The sequence below is a fragment of the Monodelphis domestica genome, chromosome 3, assembly GCF_027887165.1.
Source record: "Monodelphis domestica isolate mMonDom1 chromosome 3, mMonDom1.pri, whole genome shotgun sequence".
NCBI classification, from domain to species: Eukaryota; Metazoa; Chordata; class Mammalia; order Didelphimorphia; family Didelphidae; genus Monodelphis; species Monodelphis domestica.
Window position 1 is genome coordinate 327,452,590 of NC_077229.1, and position 21,080 is coordinate 327,473,669.

Below are 21,080 nucleotides of genomic sequence, written 5' to 3' on the forward strand. Positions count from 1 at the left end.
GCAATATTATTTTCAAGGTTCACTTCAATGGTTTCTGATGGATGCCCCATCTGTAGATCCACTGATATATTCTATTGCTTGTCTTGGCAATATTGACTTCCCCATATTTCACACAATCCTCAGTAGCAGTGTCATGGTTTCTAGACATTAGATGGCTTAAGTAAACTACAGTAGAAAAGCAACGTGGTATAGTGGAAAAGTTAGCTTGTAAGTTCCACAGTCTGATCTGACCCGGGTTCTGTCACTGATGAATTAATGTAGTTTGTCATACAAGGAAACTGAGGGAAACAGTATTAAATAATCATTTATTTATTGATATTGATCAATATATATTGAAGGCAAAATTGAACTCAGGGAGATGACTCCAAATTAAGCACTCTTTCCATGGTGCCACCTAGCTGTCCCATAACGGGAATGTCAAATAGCCCCTAATTCATTGGATTTTTTGAAGATCACATTTTCTTTAAAGCTCTTTAAAAACCAGAAAGTATTTTATTGCTGCTAAACAATAGCAATAATTTATAACAAAAATATTTGGATTTTTCATTAAGGTTGCACTTTTGAGAGCACATGCAGGAGAGCATCTATTGCTGGGTGCCACAAAGAGATCCATGATGTATAAAGACATCTTACTTTTGGGTAAGTATCTAGAGAGTTCCAAGATGAACAAAGCATGATATGCTTTCTTGTATATGTTTGGTGTTATGTTGATTTTTGTGAGATTAACAATTTAAGTCTCCAGATTTTTGTTTCTATGATTAATGAACTTACTTGTTAGGAAACTGGAGAATTTAGATGATAAAACCAGAACACACAATTAATTTTAACTCCAACTTTTGCCTTTAGTGTTGAATAGAAACCTGCTTGGTTAATGTCCTCTTAATTCCTTCATAACTATATGATTCTAAAGATGCAATGCTTTTGAATATTCTGTAATCTGTTCTCTGCTGAATAATTATAATTGCTGTTGAATAGTTTTTGAAGGAGCATAGAACAGTGGAAAAAGTGGAGCATTTTGAGTCAGAAGATACTGGTTCAAATCTTTGTTCCAATATTTATTAGTTCTATGAAATAGGCAATTGCCCCACATCTCTCAGCTTCAATTTTTTTATTGTAATATGAAGGATTTAGATACCTTCTAGGGTTCTTTTCAGTTCTAAATCAGTAATTATTATCCTAAAAATAGATGCAAGGAACACATTCATCTACAGTTTATATGATCCTAATGATATGTAATAAACCAAAAAATACCCAGTCACCTCATAGATTACCAGATCTATGATTTTGGTTTTAACCATAAAAGAGTAAGGAGAGGTGTTAATATTAACCACCCATCAATAACCCATGATAGAGTAATAAATTTCTTCTACTTTTTAGCATTTCCTCAATCTAACCCCCCACCTTGGCCTATAAAGAAGTCTAGGCAGCAAAATTTTTGAAGATTTATTGAAAGATAATATACTTCTTTGCCTAACCCTCCTTCCTCATATTTCTGCAATATCATTGTTATTAGTTATTATCATCCCTGAACATAATTATATTAGTTACATCTGACTCAGTAGCTGTTTTGTCACCTGTTATAACTTAGGCACTGAATATAAATATAAGTACTGCAGAGATGGGCTAGACCCAGTTTATACCAATTCATGGAACCTAATTGATAAATCTTTAGCCTCAGCATTTACACTCCCTCCCCACATCAGCAAACACTACAAATCAGGGCTTGGTTTATTTTTTTGGTTGCCTAGATTTAAGAAAGTGACGGAGGACATGTCAATGCTAAAGTAAAAGTAAAAAAAAAAAAACTTAAAAGGATGGCAAGAAATTTTGAAAAGGCAGTTGATAAACTTTTACCAGCATCCCTGGATAAGTAGGGTAAGATCAAAATTAAACACCAATAAAATTATAGAAGTTATAGCATCTTAAAACTGATTTGTATTTTGGGGATAAAAAGGTGTAATGAATTCCTTGTAAACTACTTTACCCTAGCATTTTTAGGTAATTGATCTTTGAAAGTAGTCAGAAAAATACATATGTAACATCACTATTGCACACAAATATCTGAACAATTTTAATACCACTACTAAGAATAGCTAATATTTTTATGATGCTTTAAGGTTTGCAAATCACTTTACTTATATTTTCCCATTAACATGTACTTCATATGGGTAATGGCCTCATTTCTTCACATTTAATTCTCTTAAAACTCTCACCTTCCATCTTAGAATCAATACTCTATATTGGTTCCAAGGCAGAGGAGTGGTAAGGGCTAGGCAGTGGGGATTAAGTGACTTGCCCAGAGTCACACAGCTAGAACTGTCTGAGACCAAATTTGAACCCAGGACCTCCTGTCCCTAGGTCTGGCTCTCAATCCACTGAGCCACCCAGCTGCCCCCTTTACATTTTATTAAGAAATAATTCCCTAATGTTAACAGTCCAATGTTTATTTCACAATTTAATCCCTTACTTGTAATTATGGAATGGGAGGATTTAAAGTTACACAAGAAGTATTCAATTTAACTATGCTAAAAATCATGTTGGTATTTGAAAGTAACAACTATTTTCCTCTGCTTCTGAGAATTAATATGCAATAACAATTATTTGGAAACACAACCAGTACCCAAAGCAGTCTTAGCTCTGACTTAACTGTCATCTCTAAAGGTGCTTTAGTTTTTATATATTCCTCATTAATAAGTTAGACTTTAAGAGATGAATGACAGAACTGAAAGTTAATCATTATGTTTTATTTTCTTTTACAGATGTTTAGTTCATTATTAGCATGTTCTCCAGTGTTATCACCAGTGACTGAGGCTATTCAAATACATGAAATCACATTATATATGTTATTGATCCATTAGGAGGTCCTGAATATTTTCTTTTCTGAACTTTTTTCCCCCATAGGCAATGTTTGTAGGAATCTTCCAAAGTTTAGCCATTTTAAAAGGCCTTTAGCTTTAGAAGAAAAAAATTGATGATAGTATATTGTTTGTGTTTCCCCTCTCCAGGTAACAACTACATCATTCATCGTAACAGCTGTGAAGTGGAGATCAGTCGTGTAGCCAATCGTATTCTAGATGAGCTAGTCCGCCCATTTCAGGAAATCCAGATAGATGATAATGAATATGCTTGTCTGAAGGCAATTGTATTTTTTGATCCAGGTTTGTTTTCAGATTGCTTTTTAAAGGAAAATCACAATGAAATAATTTATTGAACTGACTTTACTTTGCTATGATATTTTTGTCATGCCACACTTTGCTTCTCCTCAACACAAATGAAAAAATATGTAGTTATACATTTACAAATGGATGGTACCTTAGTGGCCACTGAGTTCAATTATTTTACAGATAAGAAAAAAATGAGGTTCAATGAAGTCAAATGATTTGGCCAAGGTCTTCCAGTTTCTGAGTGTCAGAAGAAGATTTTGAGCCAGGTCTTCCTGGTTCAAAATTCAGTATCCTATCTATTTGCCATACTCACTTTCCTTCTACAATTCAAACTTGGTAATTTTTTTCCTTTCTTTTTTATTCAGATGCAAAAGGATTAAGTGATCCAGTAAAAATAAAGAACATGCGATTCCAAGTGCAGATCAGTTTAGAGGACTACATCAATGACAGGCAATATGATTCCAGGGGAAGGTTTGGCGAGTTGCTTTTGCTTCTGCCCACATTGCAAAGCATCACTTGGCAAATGATTGAGCAAATACAATTTGTCAAATTGTTCGGGATGGTTAAAATTGACAATTTACTTCAGGAAATGTTACTCGGAGGTAAACATATTTTCAATACAAGAATTTCTATTATATCCATTAACACTTCATTAAGTACTTATGAATTAGTTTGCCCTTATTATCTTTTGGCAATATTTATTTTGCTCTTTGAAATCTCTGTGAGTTATTTTGCATCCATTTTTCAATAATATGTAGAATTTAATTTGCATATTTAAAAATGATGGATTGAAGAAAGACCAAAGTATTTGAAATATCCTCATGTGAGTACTAGCTATGTCACCTTTGCTCCACATACACTCTTTTCACAATAGACACTTCCTTCAAAGCATGATCAACTTAATTCACTTTTTCTTTTGACATTACCACCAAGAAAGTTACAGTTTTCCTTTAGATATGTACTCTGCTTTTTCACAACATCAAGGACACAGAAGTTGCAATGCCATGTTGAAATTTCTTATAAACACTTTATAAACAATTCCTTAAGCAGCAAGAGTTACTAGGCAATCATTGAAGGAAAACATAAACCTATTGCATCAATGCATTAAGTACAAGGAGTTAATTAAGACCATTTAAAAAAGTTGTTATTTTGTTCTAGATTAGATTTGTAAAAATTCCTTTTCACCCATTATTTTCTTCTTGGCTTTATGTGATGTTTAGGGCTTATGTCCTTATTCTAAAAGCAAAAAGGGCTCTTGATAATAGGCTCATGTCAAATGTTACTAACAAGAGGCAAGTGGTTCTTAGAATTCCTTTAATGGCAAGCAAACTCTTTAATGATTCTAGGAAAAGAGATCCAAGGCTCTTTATTCATAGGAAGCATCATAAAATACAACAATAATTCAGGCAGGATATAGTGAAGACAGACATTGTCCTTAAAGTGGTAGTGTTTTCATTAATTTATGATTGAATTCCTGAAAGACAGTTTATAATAGAAGCTTTCGCTGAGAGATGCTAATAAATATGTTTGGTCCAGAATGATCTTGCCATTCTCAAATATCACTAACACTAGCATGTTCATTATATTTTAGGTACTTCCAATGACACTAACCATCTTCATCATCCTGTGCATCCTCACTTATCCCAGGATCCATTAACTGGGCAAACTATACTTATAAGCTCTATGTCTAACCCTGTGCATACAGAACAGATCTGTAAGTAATAAGTGCTCGAGCTTTCCCTCCTGCTATCTCCTAAGCTTGCATTCAATGAAAAGAACCTAGGCTGGAATTTTCTTTAAAAAAAAAAACTCTTGCTTACTGATATCTATTTGAAGACATACTGGCAGTGAGTCATTCAACAAGTCACCTAAGGTCCTTAAATCTGAGTTTGCCCATTAGAAGATGACAATGAAGCAACCTGCCCCTTTCTAACTGTTTTGTTTGTTGTGAGAAGAAAATAAGATAATATGAATCTGCTTTAAAGCTAAAAGCATTCCATCAATATAATGATTCATTATTGCATATTTTCATTTGATCTGAACACATTATATCTATAGAGGCCAAAGGAACCAATTGCATTACACTAATCTATTGATGGGATAGCAATCTCCTAATTTTATGACAAATAACATAAGAAGTATCCTCTTCTGAATCAGTGCCAAGATATGACTAATCCCAAATTCCTTAAGACATCCAACCTATATATGTCAAACTACTGCAGTCACTGAGATAAATGATTTTATTTTGATGTTTCCATTATTATAAGTACTATTACTTCTAAACTCATGGTACTAAGTAGTCAATTTCAATATAATTTAATGACAATACTTGGAAGATAACCATTTTAGAAATTATATGACATCAGTGGGGCCTTAGAGTAACTTAAAAACATCAATTGTTTTTCATCTCTCCAAAGATGATAGTTTTTGTATTTTGTGTCTAGGGCAATGGAAAAAAGGAAGTTTCCCTAAGTAGCACAAGGCTCCATAAGAAGTCTATGGCAGTGATATTCCTGTTATTCATAAACTTTTAAGACAAATCATGCCAATATTCTAATTAGCATAAAATATCAATTAGCATAATACAGAAACTGTATTCTCTTTTTAATTAAAAAAAAACAAACACCAATCCTCTACTTTTCAAAAACTGTTTGGTATTCTAACCAAAATTTAAGCCTCACTAGACCCCTTTCTTTTTTTCTATTACAACCTAATATTTAATTGGAAGATCATTTTATAGCTTATCTGTTCATTTGTAGAAGTTTTAGTTTTGTGCATTTGACAAATTGTTTTTAAATTATATCTAAGTCTCATACATAAACCTCTTTTCAGGACTTCACTAGATATTATATTGCCTCTATAATCATAGACCCATAAATAATTGCCAGAAGGGAAAAGAAGCCTCTAATATATTATTAAAATGGTCTATGAATATTTTTGATGGCCAGCAATAGCATACTTAAAAATAATAGTTCATTCACTAAGGTTAACAAAGAAGTAGCAAATTATTAATTGATTTTTGTTTTTCTTTCCTTGACAACAGATTATCAGGCTATGTTTTTTTCCAGATTTTAAATTCAGTGATAAAGATCATGAGTTGGAAGGAACTTTCAAGATCATCTAGCATAATCTATTCATTTTATAGTTGAGGGCAGGACAACTGCAATGACTTATTCACAGTCACCTACCAGTGGTAGTAGGAAGCAGAGTGAGGTCCACTGACTTTGTATCCTATGTTTTCTCCCCTGCACCAAGGTCTCTTCTCTATTGAGGAGTAACCTAGTCACTGTGACAGAGTACATATTTCTCATATTTATGGAAAATATATGTATTTTTGTGTCTCCTAACATCAGTAACAAGAAATGAATCAGAAAAATTCATTAGTTACAGTGATTTGTTTTTGTATTAAATCTCGCTTAATTCATCATAACCAGAAGAAAGAAGTTTTAAAAATGGAAAAAACAGCATTATATAATGTTTAAAAAAAAAAACTTGGACACTTATTCTGAAAAGATGAGTAGAGAAAAAGGAATAATGTCATACCTTTAAAAAATCTTTAATAAATAAATATGACTTGTTTGTGCCTTAGCAGAAAGTTTTTTAAAAAAATACAAATTGACTTTCTAGGGCCTGAAAAAACTGTGTGATCTAATAGAATGATTAAGATCTTACTTCAAATTCTGCCTCAGACACTTATTGGTTGTGTGACCCTGGACAAGTCACTTAACCTGGTTTGCCTCAGTTTCCTCACCTATAAAATAAGCTAGAAAATGAAAAGGCAAGCCACTCCAGTATCTTTGCCAACAAAACCCAAAATGAGGTCACAAAGAGCTGGGCAAAATTGAAATGGCTGAAAAACTAGTAGACTGTGAGAGAGACTTTCATTCAGGAGAGTTGTATTTAAATTTTGTCTCAGACACTTAATAGTTGTTTGACTAGGCAAGTCATTTTAACTTTTAGACTTAGTCTTGTCATCTGTAAAATGAGGATAATAAAACTTGTACTACTGAACTAGGGTTGTGACAAAGTATTTTGGACACCTTAAAGCAGTATAGAAATATGATTTACTGTGTTTATTCATGTTTTGTAGGTTAGTCATATCCAATTTACAGTGAGTTTACAAAGCAAGCACTTAAAATCAAAACAATTAAAATTTTATTTAAGTAGAATCTAAATGAAAAATATTTCATTATTTAATTTTAATTAATTCAAAAATGATAGGTATTTAAGATTAAAAGCTCCTTTGATTTCATGATTGTTCACCTAAGATTTTTCTACATGAAGTACCCAAAGAATTAAATCAATGTTTATGATAATAAGAATATTAATTAAAATTCATAAGTAGGACTTTAATTTTAACTTCAGTACTTTTTGTGGCTACTCCTAAAATTTCAATGGAAGCAAAGGACAAATATTTTTCCTTTTTTAGATTTCACGTAATGAAAACTTTTCTTGGGTGCTTTTACAATGAAAAGAAACATACATTGAGATAGTCCTGAACAATGTACATTATAGTATAATGTATATTATACTATGTGCTCAAAATCTTATTAATATTCCTAGTTAGTTTTATTGAACAAATTTCTATTTCTTTTACAGCAACTCCTGAAACCCCACTACCTTCCCCACCACAAGGCTCTGGACAAGACCAGTACAAAATGCCCACCAATCAGGCTTCGGTCATTTCACATCAGTCTATGCCCAAACAAAAGCAATTGTGATAATATTTGTTGCATTATAATTTTTAATATGCACTGCTTTAATGTGAATAATAGGTGATACCTTGGCCAAGGGATTATGGTGCTGTTTTATGAGGGTTTTTCATTATCTTTTTTTTAATCTTTGAAAGCTTTAAGACACAGAGTAATAATACAATTCTCAGTTTGGATGTAATGCTTTAACTTGTTCTTAGTTGTGTATATTCTCTCACTGCCTTTGCACAGTTTGGGGACCAGTTAAATCTCATATTCCATTTACTTTCTTAATATACTTTTAAATCTGTAAATAATTTCTTCATTGAGACATGATGCAGAACTAAGTGTACTTTTTTTGCTGTGAATGGTCGACTAGAAGGTCTCAGTTAAAACATGAACCAAGACTTGATAAATTATAAACTTGTACATTAGTAAATAAAGCAGCTATTGTATAATGGAACCAATTTCATTTAAAAAATATGACTTGTAGGCATTATGTGACCTTGAAGCATATCTTTGACCCCAAAGTTCCATGTATTTGATCAGAAATTGTCTTTTACTATGTTTAACTTGTTTGGAGAATTTAAGAAGGCTAATTCACTCACGTAAAAGAGTTCAATGAAGCACTGGAACATGAAATACTTGAGCTACTCTGTGTGTGTGTGTGTGTGTGTGTGTGTGTGTGTGTGTGTGTGTGTGTGTGGTGTATGTTCACGTGTGTGAGAGAGAGGAAGAGAGAGAGAGACCTCATGAATGTACATGGGTTCACACATAAATAAATGAGCCATAGCATTATTTGTATTTTTTTAACATACAGAGGAGTCTGAGATAACTATACATTCATATACTTCTTTACTCTCTAGAATAAAGAAAGCAGAGAAGGAAATAGCTACAGTATTTGGAAAAAACTTTAATAGAAAAACCCATTCATTTTAGGAGATTTTCAAATACCACATGACTAAAAGACTCAGGGAATACCGTACCTTTCATCAAAGACATGGCGCAGTTTCTGGAGATGATCAATTGTGCTTTTTTCTTAACTGGAAGAAAAAAAAAACTTGCTCTTTAATAGAACAATACAAAATGTTTACATTGTGTACTTAGTATATTATCATGATTATTAAAAAAAGAGTAAGAAGACATTATTGGGTTGCCCCCAAGAACAGTTTTCTACCTGTTTATTTTCAAGCCCAGGCCAGATTAGCATGTCATGAGGTTTATAGAAGGAACTTGGGCCATTCTAATGCTATGATTCTCTGAATGCCTTCATTAAATGTATCAGCTAACTCACTGGCTCTTCAAATGGAATGAAGTTTTAGAAAACAGATAACTTAAAAGCTCAGAGTGATTTCATAGACATCCACAAAATGCCTTTAAATATCATGTATAACTCCATTGTGGATTGCTAAAGATGCCTGTTAAGAGAGAGAGGAGAAAAATTATTTGAACTCTTGATTTTGGGATATTTGTTTTTAGAGTGTTTCATTTTTCTATGTGTAAGGATTCTTTGATTTATGTTGCTGGCCATATCTTTTTTGGTAACCCTTGATTCTTTTTTGTATGGTTTGCTTTTTTAAGACACATTGGAATATGACTTAAAATATATAATATAGAATTAATTTTAGTATATTATGTACATATCCAGATACATTTACCAAGAAGCCACATTATTGAACTTATAAAATTATAAAATTTTATTCATCAGGGAATATATATATATATGAGCATATATATATAATAAAATATTTTTATATATTCAACTGCCAAAAAACTCTAGGCATAGACACTCTAAGTTTCAAGATATTCTCGATTTATAGGTAAACAATGTTATCTATTTTATACAATTCAAAACCTTTTCATATAATGAAAATAAATAATTTATTGTGAAATATTGATTTATTTTATAAATGTAAATTATTTTTATAATTTACCTTGTTAAAAATCAAAACTGACTAGATTTGTCAAATGTTAAATTATACTTAAATGAAAATTTTTTTCCAAACTGTGATACCATGTTGTTTCATTAAGCGTTGAGAATAAATAAAGAAAAAAACAAAAAAGTCTCAAATGGACTATTTTTCAGCAAGTATAAATGCTGGCATAACTATGTAAATAATAATCACTTTTTAATATATTCATTCATAGAAATATATTATTATCATCTCTGATATTCGATTTGTCAAGGATATAGAGAATGAATTAGTAAATTCTAAATCATAGTATTCATAATCCATGGAATTCAGACCTACACACATATGTATTTCAATATTCCTTTGAAATTTCGTTCTGCAAAATGAATTGGAATTTATATTTTAAAAGGATTTCTGCTTTTCGAATTATAATCTAGAATTATTTAGTTTGTTTTTTGGTTGTAGTGTTAAGCATTTAAATGGTTAATTGTGAGTGTTTCCTTCTTTTCCAGACTACCCTCCTTAACTCCATTTGAACAATTAATTCTATTAAGAAAAATTCTTCACAAATCTTTAAGTGTTAGTACTTGTTAATATGAAAGTGCTTGTTCCTTTAGTTATTATTTTACTGGAGCAAGATTCTTCTGAGTTCACGGAATTAAGCTATAAAGTGATGATAATGATGACATGTGCCTCTCTGTGTTATCCTGTGGCTAAAAGAAAATAGGAGAACATAAAGATAATATATTTAAAACATGTTTGACTTTGGTAATTTTATTGTGCAGCAATATCTGACTAAGAATCAATTATGACCATTGATTTCTAGCATTTCCACCAAAGGGCAGAGATCACAGTGCCAGAGACCATAGTATATCCTAGAAAGGAAAAGGCAAAGGCACAATGAAAGAGCAGCTGCCCTCAAGAAACATATATTCTCTATTTAATACCTTAGAAAGTATTGGCAAGTAGTTAGGCTAACATGACAACTTTTTATGTAGATATGGTAGTATATGGTCAAAAGAGCTTGAGATTCTAACCACTGTCATGATTTTTCCATTTTCAAGCTTTGTAATTAGCAAGTTAATTGGTAAGTCAATTAATCTACTGAATACCATTCTTCATTTGAAAGCAATTCAACAGAAACAGATGCAGACACTTTGTCAAAAGTAACACTCCAAGGGGTCTTTAACCTCATCTTACTGATACTCCATTGAATGAAGCATAAATCTTTTTTATGCCACCACATTTTGTAATACTCAGCCATGCGTTCTGATAAATTCATTAGAGGTGGTCTACAATATGGTGGTAGTCTCACTTTTTACTTAAAATTAGGAATATAACAATGTAATACAACATATGTTTACTATTGTTCCAGTTCATGGAACCATGTTTTGTTGATTTACTTCATGACATCTTTTATAGTGTAAAAATAAATTTGTGAGTTATGAAAATAAAATATTTATATCAAAAAAAAAAACTGTTCAATATAGGTTCAAAACTGTTTGGATACTTTTGATAGTTTTAATCAAAAGTATCCTCAGTGATGAAGTGAATCTCAAATGTGAACTTTCCATCAGAGCCAGGCACAAGGATGCAAAAGATACTCTTTATTTATAAAAATAAATTATTAATTGAAATATATAAGGATAAAGAAGGATTTCTAATTCTAAGGGATTCTAAATTCACCCAAATAAACTCCCTGGTTCTGCAAAACTGCTTCTCCTGTGATTCACAGGCTACACTAATCCTCCCTGATCAGACTAACCCAAATTTATACTATCTAAATAAAAACTACTGCTATTATCCTTGTAAATCTTAATTTCACCTTCAAAGTATAAAATAGCAAAGGCTAGCTGGTTGAGTCTCAACAAGAATCAAGTTAGGACTCTGAATCTTAACAGACTCAGACTCCAAACCAAAGACCAGATTTTCCTTTGGTCTTCTCAGAGTAAAACAATCAATCTTTAAAAACCACAATAGATATTCAGTAGTGTTTCCCAAGTTGGGAAAGGAAAACACTAAGCTCCTTCAGGTCTTTCCCTCAGACAGAGAGAGGCAAAGATGTTTCTTTCTCCAGTCCTGAGAGCCTCTGAGAGTGTGTCTCTGCCAACTGCCAGAGAGTAATTGACACAGAAAAATGGTTATAACTGTCACATCTAAAATTAACATGCTCTCTCAGCTCTGCATCAAACTACAATTCTTTTCTCAAGCCAGCCACCTTACTTCTCTCTAAAGTAATAAAACAATACTTATTTTTAATATTATCCTTACAATAGAAATCCTTTAGAATCATTTGTTTATACTATGTGGAAGTCTGTTCATCACACCTTAAGCCTCTCCATTGACCTTTACATGAAACTTAATTTCAGTTCTTTGGAAATAGTAGTGTTCTATGAATCAAAGACATACAATAATGTTGGAATAATGTGGATATTAAAAAGATAGACCTTTTTCTAGGGAGAAAGGTTGGGTTCATCAAAATAACTTTAATTTCTGAAGTCAAAACATTCTGAGGTCTGCTGTTTTTTTACAATTTTTAATTTCATTTACATTTTGGTCAGGTACACTTTTATAAGTATATGCATAATTATATACATGGTATGTGTATGCGTATAACATGCACATGTATATAGACATACGTGTATATTTGCTATTTGATATGAATTAGATGTTATTGCATCCATATTCTTATATAGAGATTGATGTTAAACATATTGCTTTAGCATACATATATATAAATATATACACATAAGAATATACATTGTTATATATGGCAAATAACTGGCCAGAAGTTGTGGTTACTACACTAAAATATTGCAATGGGGTTAGGATGGTGCTGACACATCTGTATATTTTTAAGGAGTCTACAGTAATTTTTTGTTGGAATAGTCTTGAAATTCTTAAATCATATGGATTCTTTTTCAAAGGAGAAAGAACACCCGACATTGATTAAAAAAACAAAACACAACTCTGTTTCCAGTTGTTTCTCTTTCTCTGTGTCACCTTGGCAAAATAATTTCAACTATCTGGGATTCATTCAGGTAGCATCATCTATGAAAAGGAATGATTCACATAGATGTTTCCTAAATTAATTACTATGGCTAAGTTTCTAAAATCCTATATTCTATAGTCCCTCTTCAAATATTCTGGCATGTTCTACTACAATCCGAATTATAGAATGCCAGTAATTTGAGATATTTTAGGATGGTAATCAATACTCCTCATTTGACATGAAGAGGCTTGGGACTAGTGACATTAAGTGACTTGTTCACACCCCTAGTAAGCATTTTTGTGTCATCTGTAAAAACAAAAAATGTCATTTAAGGTATTATTCAATCTGTCCAATTCAACAACTACTTGACCTAACAGGAAATCTTCCTTTTTTAAAGCAGTTTCAGTACCATCAAATGACCTTTCCACTAGGTGATTTGGCAGTGGATGTGAGGCACAAAACAAAAAGGAAAACTAGAAATTGAGCAACAGTGGAAAGTTTGGAAGCTCTTCTTCTGTTCTTCTAATAAGCACATCATGGATTACTGATTTGGGGAGGCACATGTTCAGTATAAGAAGATGAAACTAAATGTGCTAATTTACCTTTCTCTTTTTTTACTCAGATTCCCAGGTATATCAAATAATTTTTGGCTTCATATTTTTTTCATGAGTTCATCCTTTGTTGATCCCATAACTTAATAAGGATGAATAACATTTCTGGTGCATTCAATTGGCCCTTATATAATAAGGATCTTTACCATCTGGTTGTTTTTTCCCCTGAATATACTCATGCTTAATCAATGCCCTTTCTAAACTATGATGCCAAAAACTTATGGTGGTCCAGATATGAATTAGTCAAAATAAACATGGGGATGATACAGTGGTGTAATAGAGCTGGCTCATGCTATCTAAGAGATCACTTCCTTAGATTTTCCTTATTAAACCCCCTATTTTTCATCATCCTCTACCTTCAGGAAGGCAACTAGAGAAATAGCGAGAAAACTCAGTTGTGGCATTATGGTATTAAATTTCTTGTTCAAACTTTGTAACAGTTAATAATACTTCCTTGATTTATTCTGGAAGTTTCTTTCATGCCCACATGAATCTCTGTGGCACAGCTGGGTGAAGAAAACTACTCAAAATAGGTAGTCGTAGAACTAGCAATCAAACTTAGCTCCTCTGGCTCCATATCTATCTCGAAGTCATGTTTTAGACAGAATGATAATCCATATAAACAATATTGGGAAACTTTCCTTAGCTCAGGGCATTTGGCAGATAGTGAATCAGAATTCTTCATTTAGTATAGGTTTCAATTTAATTAGCTCAATTTTACATTAAAACAATAGAAACAAAGAAACTAAATATTTTGATAGTCTTGCTGGAAAATGACAGAGTTGGCCATTGACTAGAAGTCTTCATCAAAATCAATCAGTAAACAGGAGGAAATAAAATACTATGTTCTGAAGAGGAATGAAGCTCAACTCAAGTTGCCAGATACTATAAATCTGACCTTACCATGAATGAAAAAACATACATATTTAATTCAAAATGTTCTTAGAAAGAAAACCATACTTGAAAATATGATAAACTTCTCAAGCATCTCAGACAGCAGAAAGATAGGAAGAGCCAATAACAACAGCCAAGAAAACCAATAGACAGTGTGAAAATAGAGAGACTATTAAGAAACTTCTTTCTTAATATACACAGACAATAGTAAAGGCAGAAGTCAGGTAAAGATGAAGGTGGAGAGGCAAGACTGTGGCATAATAGACTGAACTTCCATAGACCTTGCTTACAGGTGAATCAAAGTTGTGGGGTTTTTATTGGGGGCGGGGGGGGGGGGGGACGAGGAAGCACAGTATAAAATGTGAGGAAGCATGGAAATGGGAAGGAGAAGAGGTTATAGAATAATGCATAGCAGTTAGGGGGTAGTAACTCCCATAATCTCTCAAGAATAGGAGAGTCTATTGGAGAATGGGTGAAAAAGCAGAAATTGAGGCAAGGGTTGGGAAAAAGGTGAAGGGAGTGCTTGTCTTGGTTTTACAAAGGCGTGCCATTGGTTAAAAGTGTACCTTTGGGTAATGATTTATTTTATGAGGGAGTTAGGAATCTTTCACTGAATTTTGTCTTTGAGCAATTAGTACTTAGAGAGAACATTCATCATCATGGGGTGGGGTGGGGGGAGAATGAGATCCTGAGGACACCAGGGATTTAGGAGAGTTGAAGGAAATTGATCTATGGAAGAGATTTTGAGGCAAACGGGGAGAATATGTGACCAAGGAGAGGCCAAACATCAAACAGTAGTGGCCTGCAAAATCAGAAATGCAGGAGATTTTGTAATGATGACTAGCTGAAGGACCTGACATTTTTCTGCCCGTGAAGCACAAAGGAAAAGGGAGTGGAACTGATGTGAGGGGCAAGCTCTACAAAGCAGAAATTACTTAGAAGGGATAGCCAGAATGGATACTTCAGAGGTTTGAATTTCATCATAAATGCAAAGTAGAGCAAAACTATATATAAGGGCCATGAACCAGACTCAAGATGTAGAGTAGATAAAAAGGGAGGAGCAGATAAGGAAGAAAGAGGAAAGAAACATACTTGAAAAAAAAACAGAAAATCTAATTAAAAATAAAACTAATAAAGAGGACAAGTTGAAGGGGATGAGAGGAAGAGAGGTTCTGCTTAACTAAAGAAGAGAGAAAAAAAAGAATATCAAACAATGACATGAAAGTAGGAAAGAAAAAGTAACAAGAAATAAGAAAATAAGCATTTATAGATGACCTATTATGAATTTAATGAATAACTCTTAACTACAATGTAGTTAAGTACAGAAGGCAACTGGCAATTCAAAGGTTCAAGAAAGGCTTCCTAAAGAAGGTAATGGTTATACTGTATCTTCAGGGAAGACTGGAGATTCTGTGGCATGGAGGTGAGGAGGACATGCATTTCAGTCAATAGGATTACAATGAGAGGAACAGTAAAAAAAAAAAAAAAACCAGGCCATTTTGGCTGAAGTATAAAGTTCTAGAAGGAGAGCACCATATAAAGAGATTGTAAATCCTGGGTGGGGTAAGGTTATGAAGGGTTTCTTTTTCCTAGGTGCCACTAGAGTTGATTGAGTAACTGAGTCACATGGTCACAGTTGAGTTTAAGGTAATTCACTTCATCAGATAAGTGGAAGATGAAGTGGATTGAGCAGATAACTTGAGGTAGGGAAACTAATTTTAGGGCCATTCATTACAATCATCCAGGAGAGCAGTGAGAGGGCTTGAAGTGCAGTCTAGGAGTAGAGAGAAAGTGTTGGAAGACAGAAATATTGTGGAGGTAGAAGTAGCAAGATTTAACAAATGACTACATATACAAAATGAGGGAAAATTGGGACAAAATGGTAATTCTGAGTTTAAGAACCTATCAAAAGAAGGCTCGTGCTTTTGACAGGAATAGAGAAATTTGAAAGATATGAAGATTTGGGACAGAAGGTAATGAATCCCACTTTGAAAGTGCTGAATTTGAGATTTCTTAAGTAACAAATGGTTTTAATAGTAGAGGAGGCAAAATATGTGATAGCTGTAAAAATAGTGGGTAAGACAGTCATAATTGCCACATTAATCATTTACATTGAGATCGATATTGTGAACATACTTGAAACATTTATTTTCTTTAGTAGATTAATTCTCTCTTGTTATATTCTTGATATTGTTGATTTGCTTTGAAAATAATTTCTTCACAAATAACATAAAGACAAACTTTAAATCAGTTTAGTTGTAATAGTCAACATTATGAATTAGTGAAGACTAAATGAAGCAAACTACTTTATTTCAGAAAACTACATAAACACACAAAAAGATTCCTGCCTGAAATATGCTATCTATGTGATCATGGATACAAAACACAAACTCTTATGGCCCTAGGAAATTCCTAAAATTATAAATGACAGGTAAAATGCCATTCTATATCAATGAAAGGAATTTCCAAATCGGTATTGTGAAACACCAATGAAATCACAAGATTTCAGATCAAAAATTAAAATAATATTATGTAAGGGTTCTTAACTTGGGATATACAAATTATCATTTTAAAAATTATTTTAAAGTGTATTTCAGTTGAATTGTTCTTTTTGTATTCCTCAATATCTTATTGTATAGATTTAAAAACATTATTCAGAGGAGTTCACACAATTCATTCCATTGCCAAAGGGGTGTAAGACAGAAAAAAGAAATACACACACATAACTATATAATGATATAGTATAGCATGTTCTTTATACTAAAAATATGTATTTTAAGTACATTAATGTCACAAATGCATCTGTGGTATCTGCATTTTAGCCTATATATATATATATATACATATATATATATATATATGAAATGAAAAGAAAGCACTTTGTTCTGTAGTGAACATGTGCTAATTTTTCTCTTTTCACATTTAAACATATATTTTAATGGATATCTTTTTCTTTTCATCAATAGAATTTCTTCCATTAGCCATACTTATTCCTCTCCTATGGAGTCATTCTATAAAGTAACAATTAAATAAAACACAGAGAAAAAATAGTACAACTGATTAATATAAAAGAAAAATCTAAAAATATGTGTGAAGTATCCAACACAGACACTCTACATTTGCAAATGGATGAGGTGAGAATATATTCTCATACCTCTTCTTTGGAACATGGTTATTCTTTTTCATTTTGCAACTTGCATTTTTGAGTTTTTTGCATGTTTTTTATTTTGATTTGCATTGCTCTGGTCCTATGTATTCTTTTCTTGGCTCTGTCAGTCCATCAGTTCATGTAAATCCTACTCTGATTTTTTTTATCATATTTATCTTTTCATATAGAACAATCATATTCCATTACATATACATACCAGAATTTTTATCCATTCTCATATTAATCTACATGTACATTGTTTCTAATTCTTTGCTATCACAAAAATTGTCAATATAAACTTTTTGATTTGTAGGTGAACTTTCTTGTTATTAAGGTCCTCCATCTTTAGTAAGTCTAATTTCAGAATATTTAGATCAGACAGCATGGACATTTTATACATTTTATTTACAAAATATCAAATTGTTTTCCAAAACAGTTGTACTGATTCATAGCTTCAACAACAGTACAAGAGTGTCCCTATCTTTCCATAATCCATCCAATAGTGACTATTCACAGCTGTAGTCATCTCTGCCAATTATAAGACCATGAGATGAAACCTCAAGCTTGTTTTGATTTGCCCTTCTCTTATTATTAGTGATATGTAACATTCTTTCATATGACTAGGAATAGCTTGCAATTCCGTTGAGAACTGTTTCTTCATATCATATTCTATGGCCAATTTTTTATTGTTTTCTATTAGTGCACAGTTTTTGTTTACATAAAAATCTACACATCCATATATGCCTGTGCATATATGCATGTGAGTATATGTATCTATGTCTACATACACACACACCTACTGGGAAACCCTCGTTGGGCATGATAAAGGTGAATATATAGTGAAGTAAAAGGAGGGGATATTAGAGAGGTTTAGATGCAGGGAAGGAACTCGTACTTCTAAAGAAAAGAAGGCATACAGAAGATGATAATTGATGTGAAAAGTGGTAGAGAGATTGAGAAGGATGAATATTAAGAAATGACCATGAGATTTGGCTTTAAAGAGATCAGTTGGCACCTTTGCAGAAAATATTTTTAGTACAATGATAAAACGAGACACTTGATCTAGAGGATTTAAGAGACCTTGAGAGAAGAGGAAATGGGGACACTTTATTATGGTTCTTTCAATGAACTTAGCTACAAAACTTAGAGAGTATCTATGGGATGCTAGCTATGGATCAACAGAGAGTTTTTAAGTGTGGCATATATGAGTCATTTTGCAGGGGAGCCCTATGTAGGGAAATATTGAAGATTCAGGAAAGAGTAGGAATGTTGGGGGTTTAGGAGAGGAAGCTAATAACCCACTGGTGGAAATAGGATGGAATGGGATAATTTGTGTTTATATGGGGATTTGCCTTGTCAAAGAAAGGAAGGCTTTTTGTTAGATAGGAGTTGAGGAGATAATGGGATAGGTATCTGGGTGATATAAATGAGGACATTTTGAAATATATTGAAACATATTAAAAGTTTATTATATGAGCTATTTCATGGAAATAATTTTCTGAATAATTTACACTTGAAGCTTCATAACAGAAAATCTTTTTTAAACTGCATTTTCTAATATAATAGCTTATTTTTAAATCAAGACCTAGGGAACATCTCTTAGATATTTTTCCAACTGACACCATATTATTATTTTGGTCACTTGGGAAATGTGTTAGAGACATTTTGCTTGCTAAATAAAATATTCATGCCTTTTTCAAAAGGACTTTATGATAAACCAAATTATCTACTCTAATGGATAATCTAATGAACGAGAAAAACAAACTCAGTTTCCCTAACACTTTTGGAAATCAGAAAAAACCCAAATCCTCTCCTTAAATCTCTAAGCTATGATTTTAATATTATTGGGTCAGAGGTCTAGGGTTAGAGAGGACTACAGGGACCATATAGTTTAGCTACCTCCTCATTTGTTGATTATGAAACAGGAGGGGTCTAGCCAGGTTAAGTGACTTTTTCAAGGTCCTAGAGAAAATAAGTAGCAAAAATGAAATTTAAACTTTGTTTCTCTGATTCCAAATGTAGTACTCTCTGTTATAGCACATTAGGAAGAAACTATTATGACTCAATAATAAAAGCTTGTAAGTAGCTTGTTGTACATCCTTTCAGTCAGAGGTGTGAAACTCTACTCTGAAGTGTTGCCTGAACCAAATTAAAATATAATTGTGAAATGTTTAACAAAATAAAAGATACAATCCTACATAGACATAATTTGTTATCACAATCAATACTGGCCTACAGGGATCTGTTTCTATTTGAGTTTGACACCACTGCTCTCAATAACATAGAATGATACTCTGAATCATTGTAAGTTGTACTTTGTTTGCATCAGATTTCTAAAGAGTGTGAAACACATTTTGTACATTATGTAAAAGACTTTCTTATATTTACAGAAACAAATAGCCACCAAAAAACCTGACTTCAAAGAGTATGCCCATATAAACTAATGATTATCCTAAAATTAAATATTTTAAGAAAGAAAGTTGAAAGGTTGTTTGAATTATATTAACCATTAAAGTGAAGATAATTGCCAAAATTTGTGTATTTCATAAATGAAAAGTGTAAATCAGTTACTAGAAATATTTAGTTTTGCTTAAAGTATCATTGATATAATACAAGTTGATTATGCTTTGAATTTGTTGCTGCAGCAGGATGTCAACAAAAACCTACATAGTAGAGTGAATGTATGAGAGTAATGTTTCCACTTAGATGTGTCTGAAGACAGTCAACTAAATCAGGATTTACATAGGTAAATCTTTAAAATTCATTTTAAAAAGATACCATTTGCACTTTTCCCAAAGTGAATAAGAATATCTAAGCTTATCCAAAGTTGATATCTGGACTCATGGCTTGTCCATCACCTCTTTCCTTTAATATCTAGTGCAGGGTTCATATCTCTCTGTCTCTGTCTCTCTCTCCCTCCCAGAACAAGCCATTTCATAACACCTAGGATCTATTGGTTTTAGGATCCATCCTTCCCATACCCTCCACCTTACCTCTTAGTCTCTTAGTCTGATTCCACCCAGTCCTTCAAAAGGGGGAAAATGATGATTTTCTACTGCTATAAAAAGACCCAAAGAACAATTGTGTGTGTACGTGTGTGCTTCTATATGTGTGCGCATGTGTTGCAGAGAGAAAAAGCAGAAGTTCAGTGGCATAGCATAGAAATTTAGCTTCAGTTAGTAATATCACACATTTTGCACTTAGAAGGAAAGTACATCTAAACAAAGAGTACAAAAAGATATCCATTCACAGTAGTCCCTACAAGTGAAAAGTTATGTCATACCAGTTAAACGAGAATTAACAATAATTAAGAATAGAAACTAAAAACTTCCGGGCAAACATGGCAGCAATCTAGACCCGAATTGCTTCCTCTCCCCCATGCCAAACAAAACATCCTACCTCAAAAGAGAATAAAAATGATCTTTGGAAGATCGGAGGGACTCTCCAGCAGCCCACATCAATGAAGGTATGTGGAGTTTGAACATCCCCACACTATAAGAGGGAGAGAAAGCTCGCTGCCAAGCATGACCTGAGCTGAGCTTCCCTCCCCCACCCTACCTATGGAACCATAGTAGGGACCAGTGCCCTCACCAGCTCACTCACCGGAGACAGTGAGTGAGTGAGGAATGGCTCTGCAGTGAGTGGGGAGCACTCCAGGGTCCTTGGG

At 32.8% G+C, this 21,080-nt stretch overlaps 1 protein-coding gene across 2 annotated transcripts in view; it reads left to right on the forward strand.

The window, feature by feature from the left end:
- Positions 1-8,672, forward strand: part of HNF4G (hepatocyte nuclear factor 4 gamma) — a 185,171-nt gene extending 176,499 nt beyond the window's left edge. For both annotated transcript variants that reach the window (XM_007486938.2, XM_007486937.2), the window contains 5 exons: positions 552-639; positions 3,006-3,158; positions 3,530-3,766; positions 4,756-4,878; positions 7,764-8,672. In XM_007486938.2, the coding sequence (XP_007487000.1) occupies positions 552-639; positions 3,006-3,158; positions 3,530-3,766; positions 4,756-4,878; positions 7,764-7,885 (723 nt within the window). In that variant the 3' untranslated portion in view covers positions 7,886-8,672. The remainder of the gene's footprint in view (positions 1-551; positions 640-3,005; positions 3,159-3,529; positions 3,767-4,755; positions 4,879-7,763) is intronic.
- Positions 8,673-21,080: the final 12,408 nt, after the last annotated feature.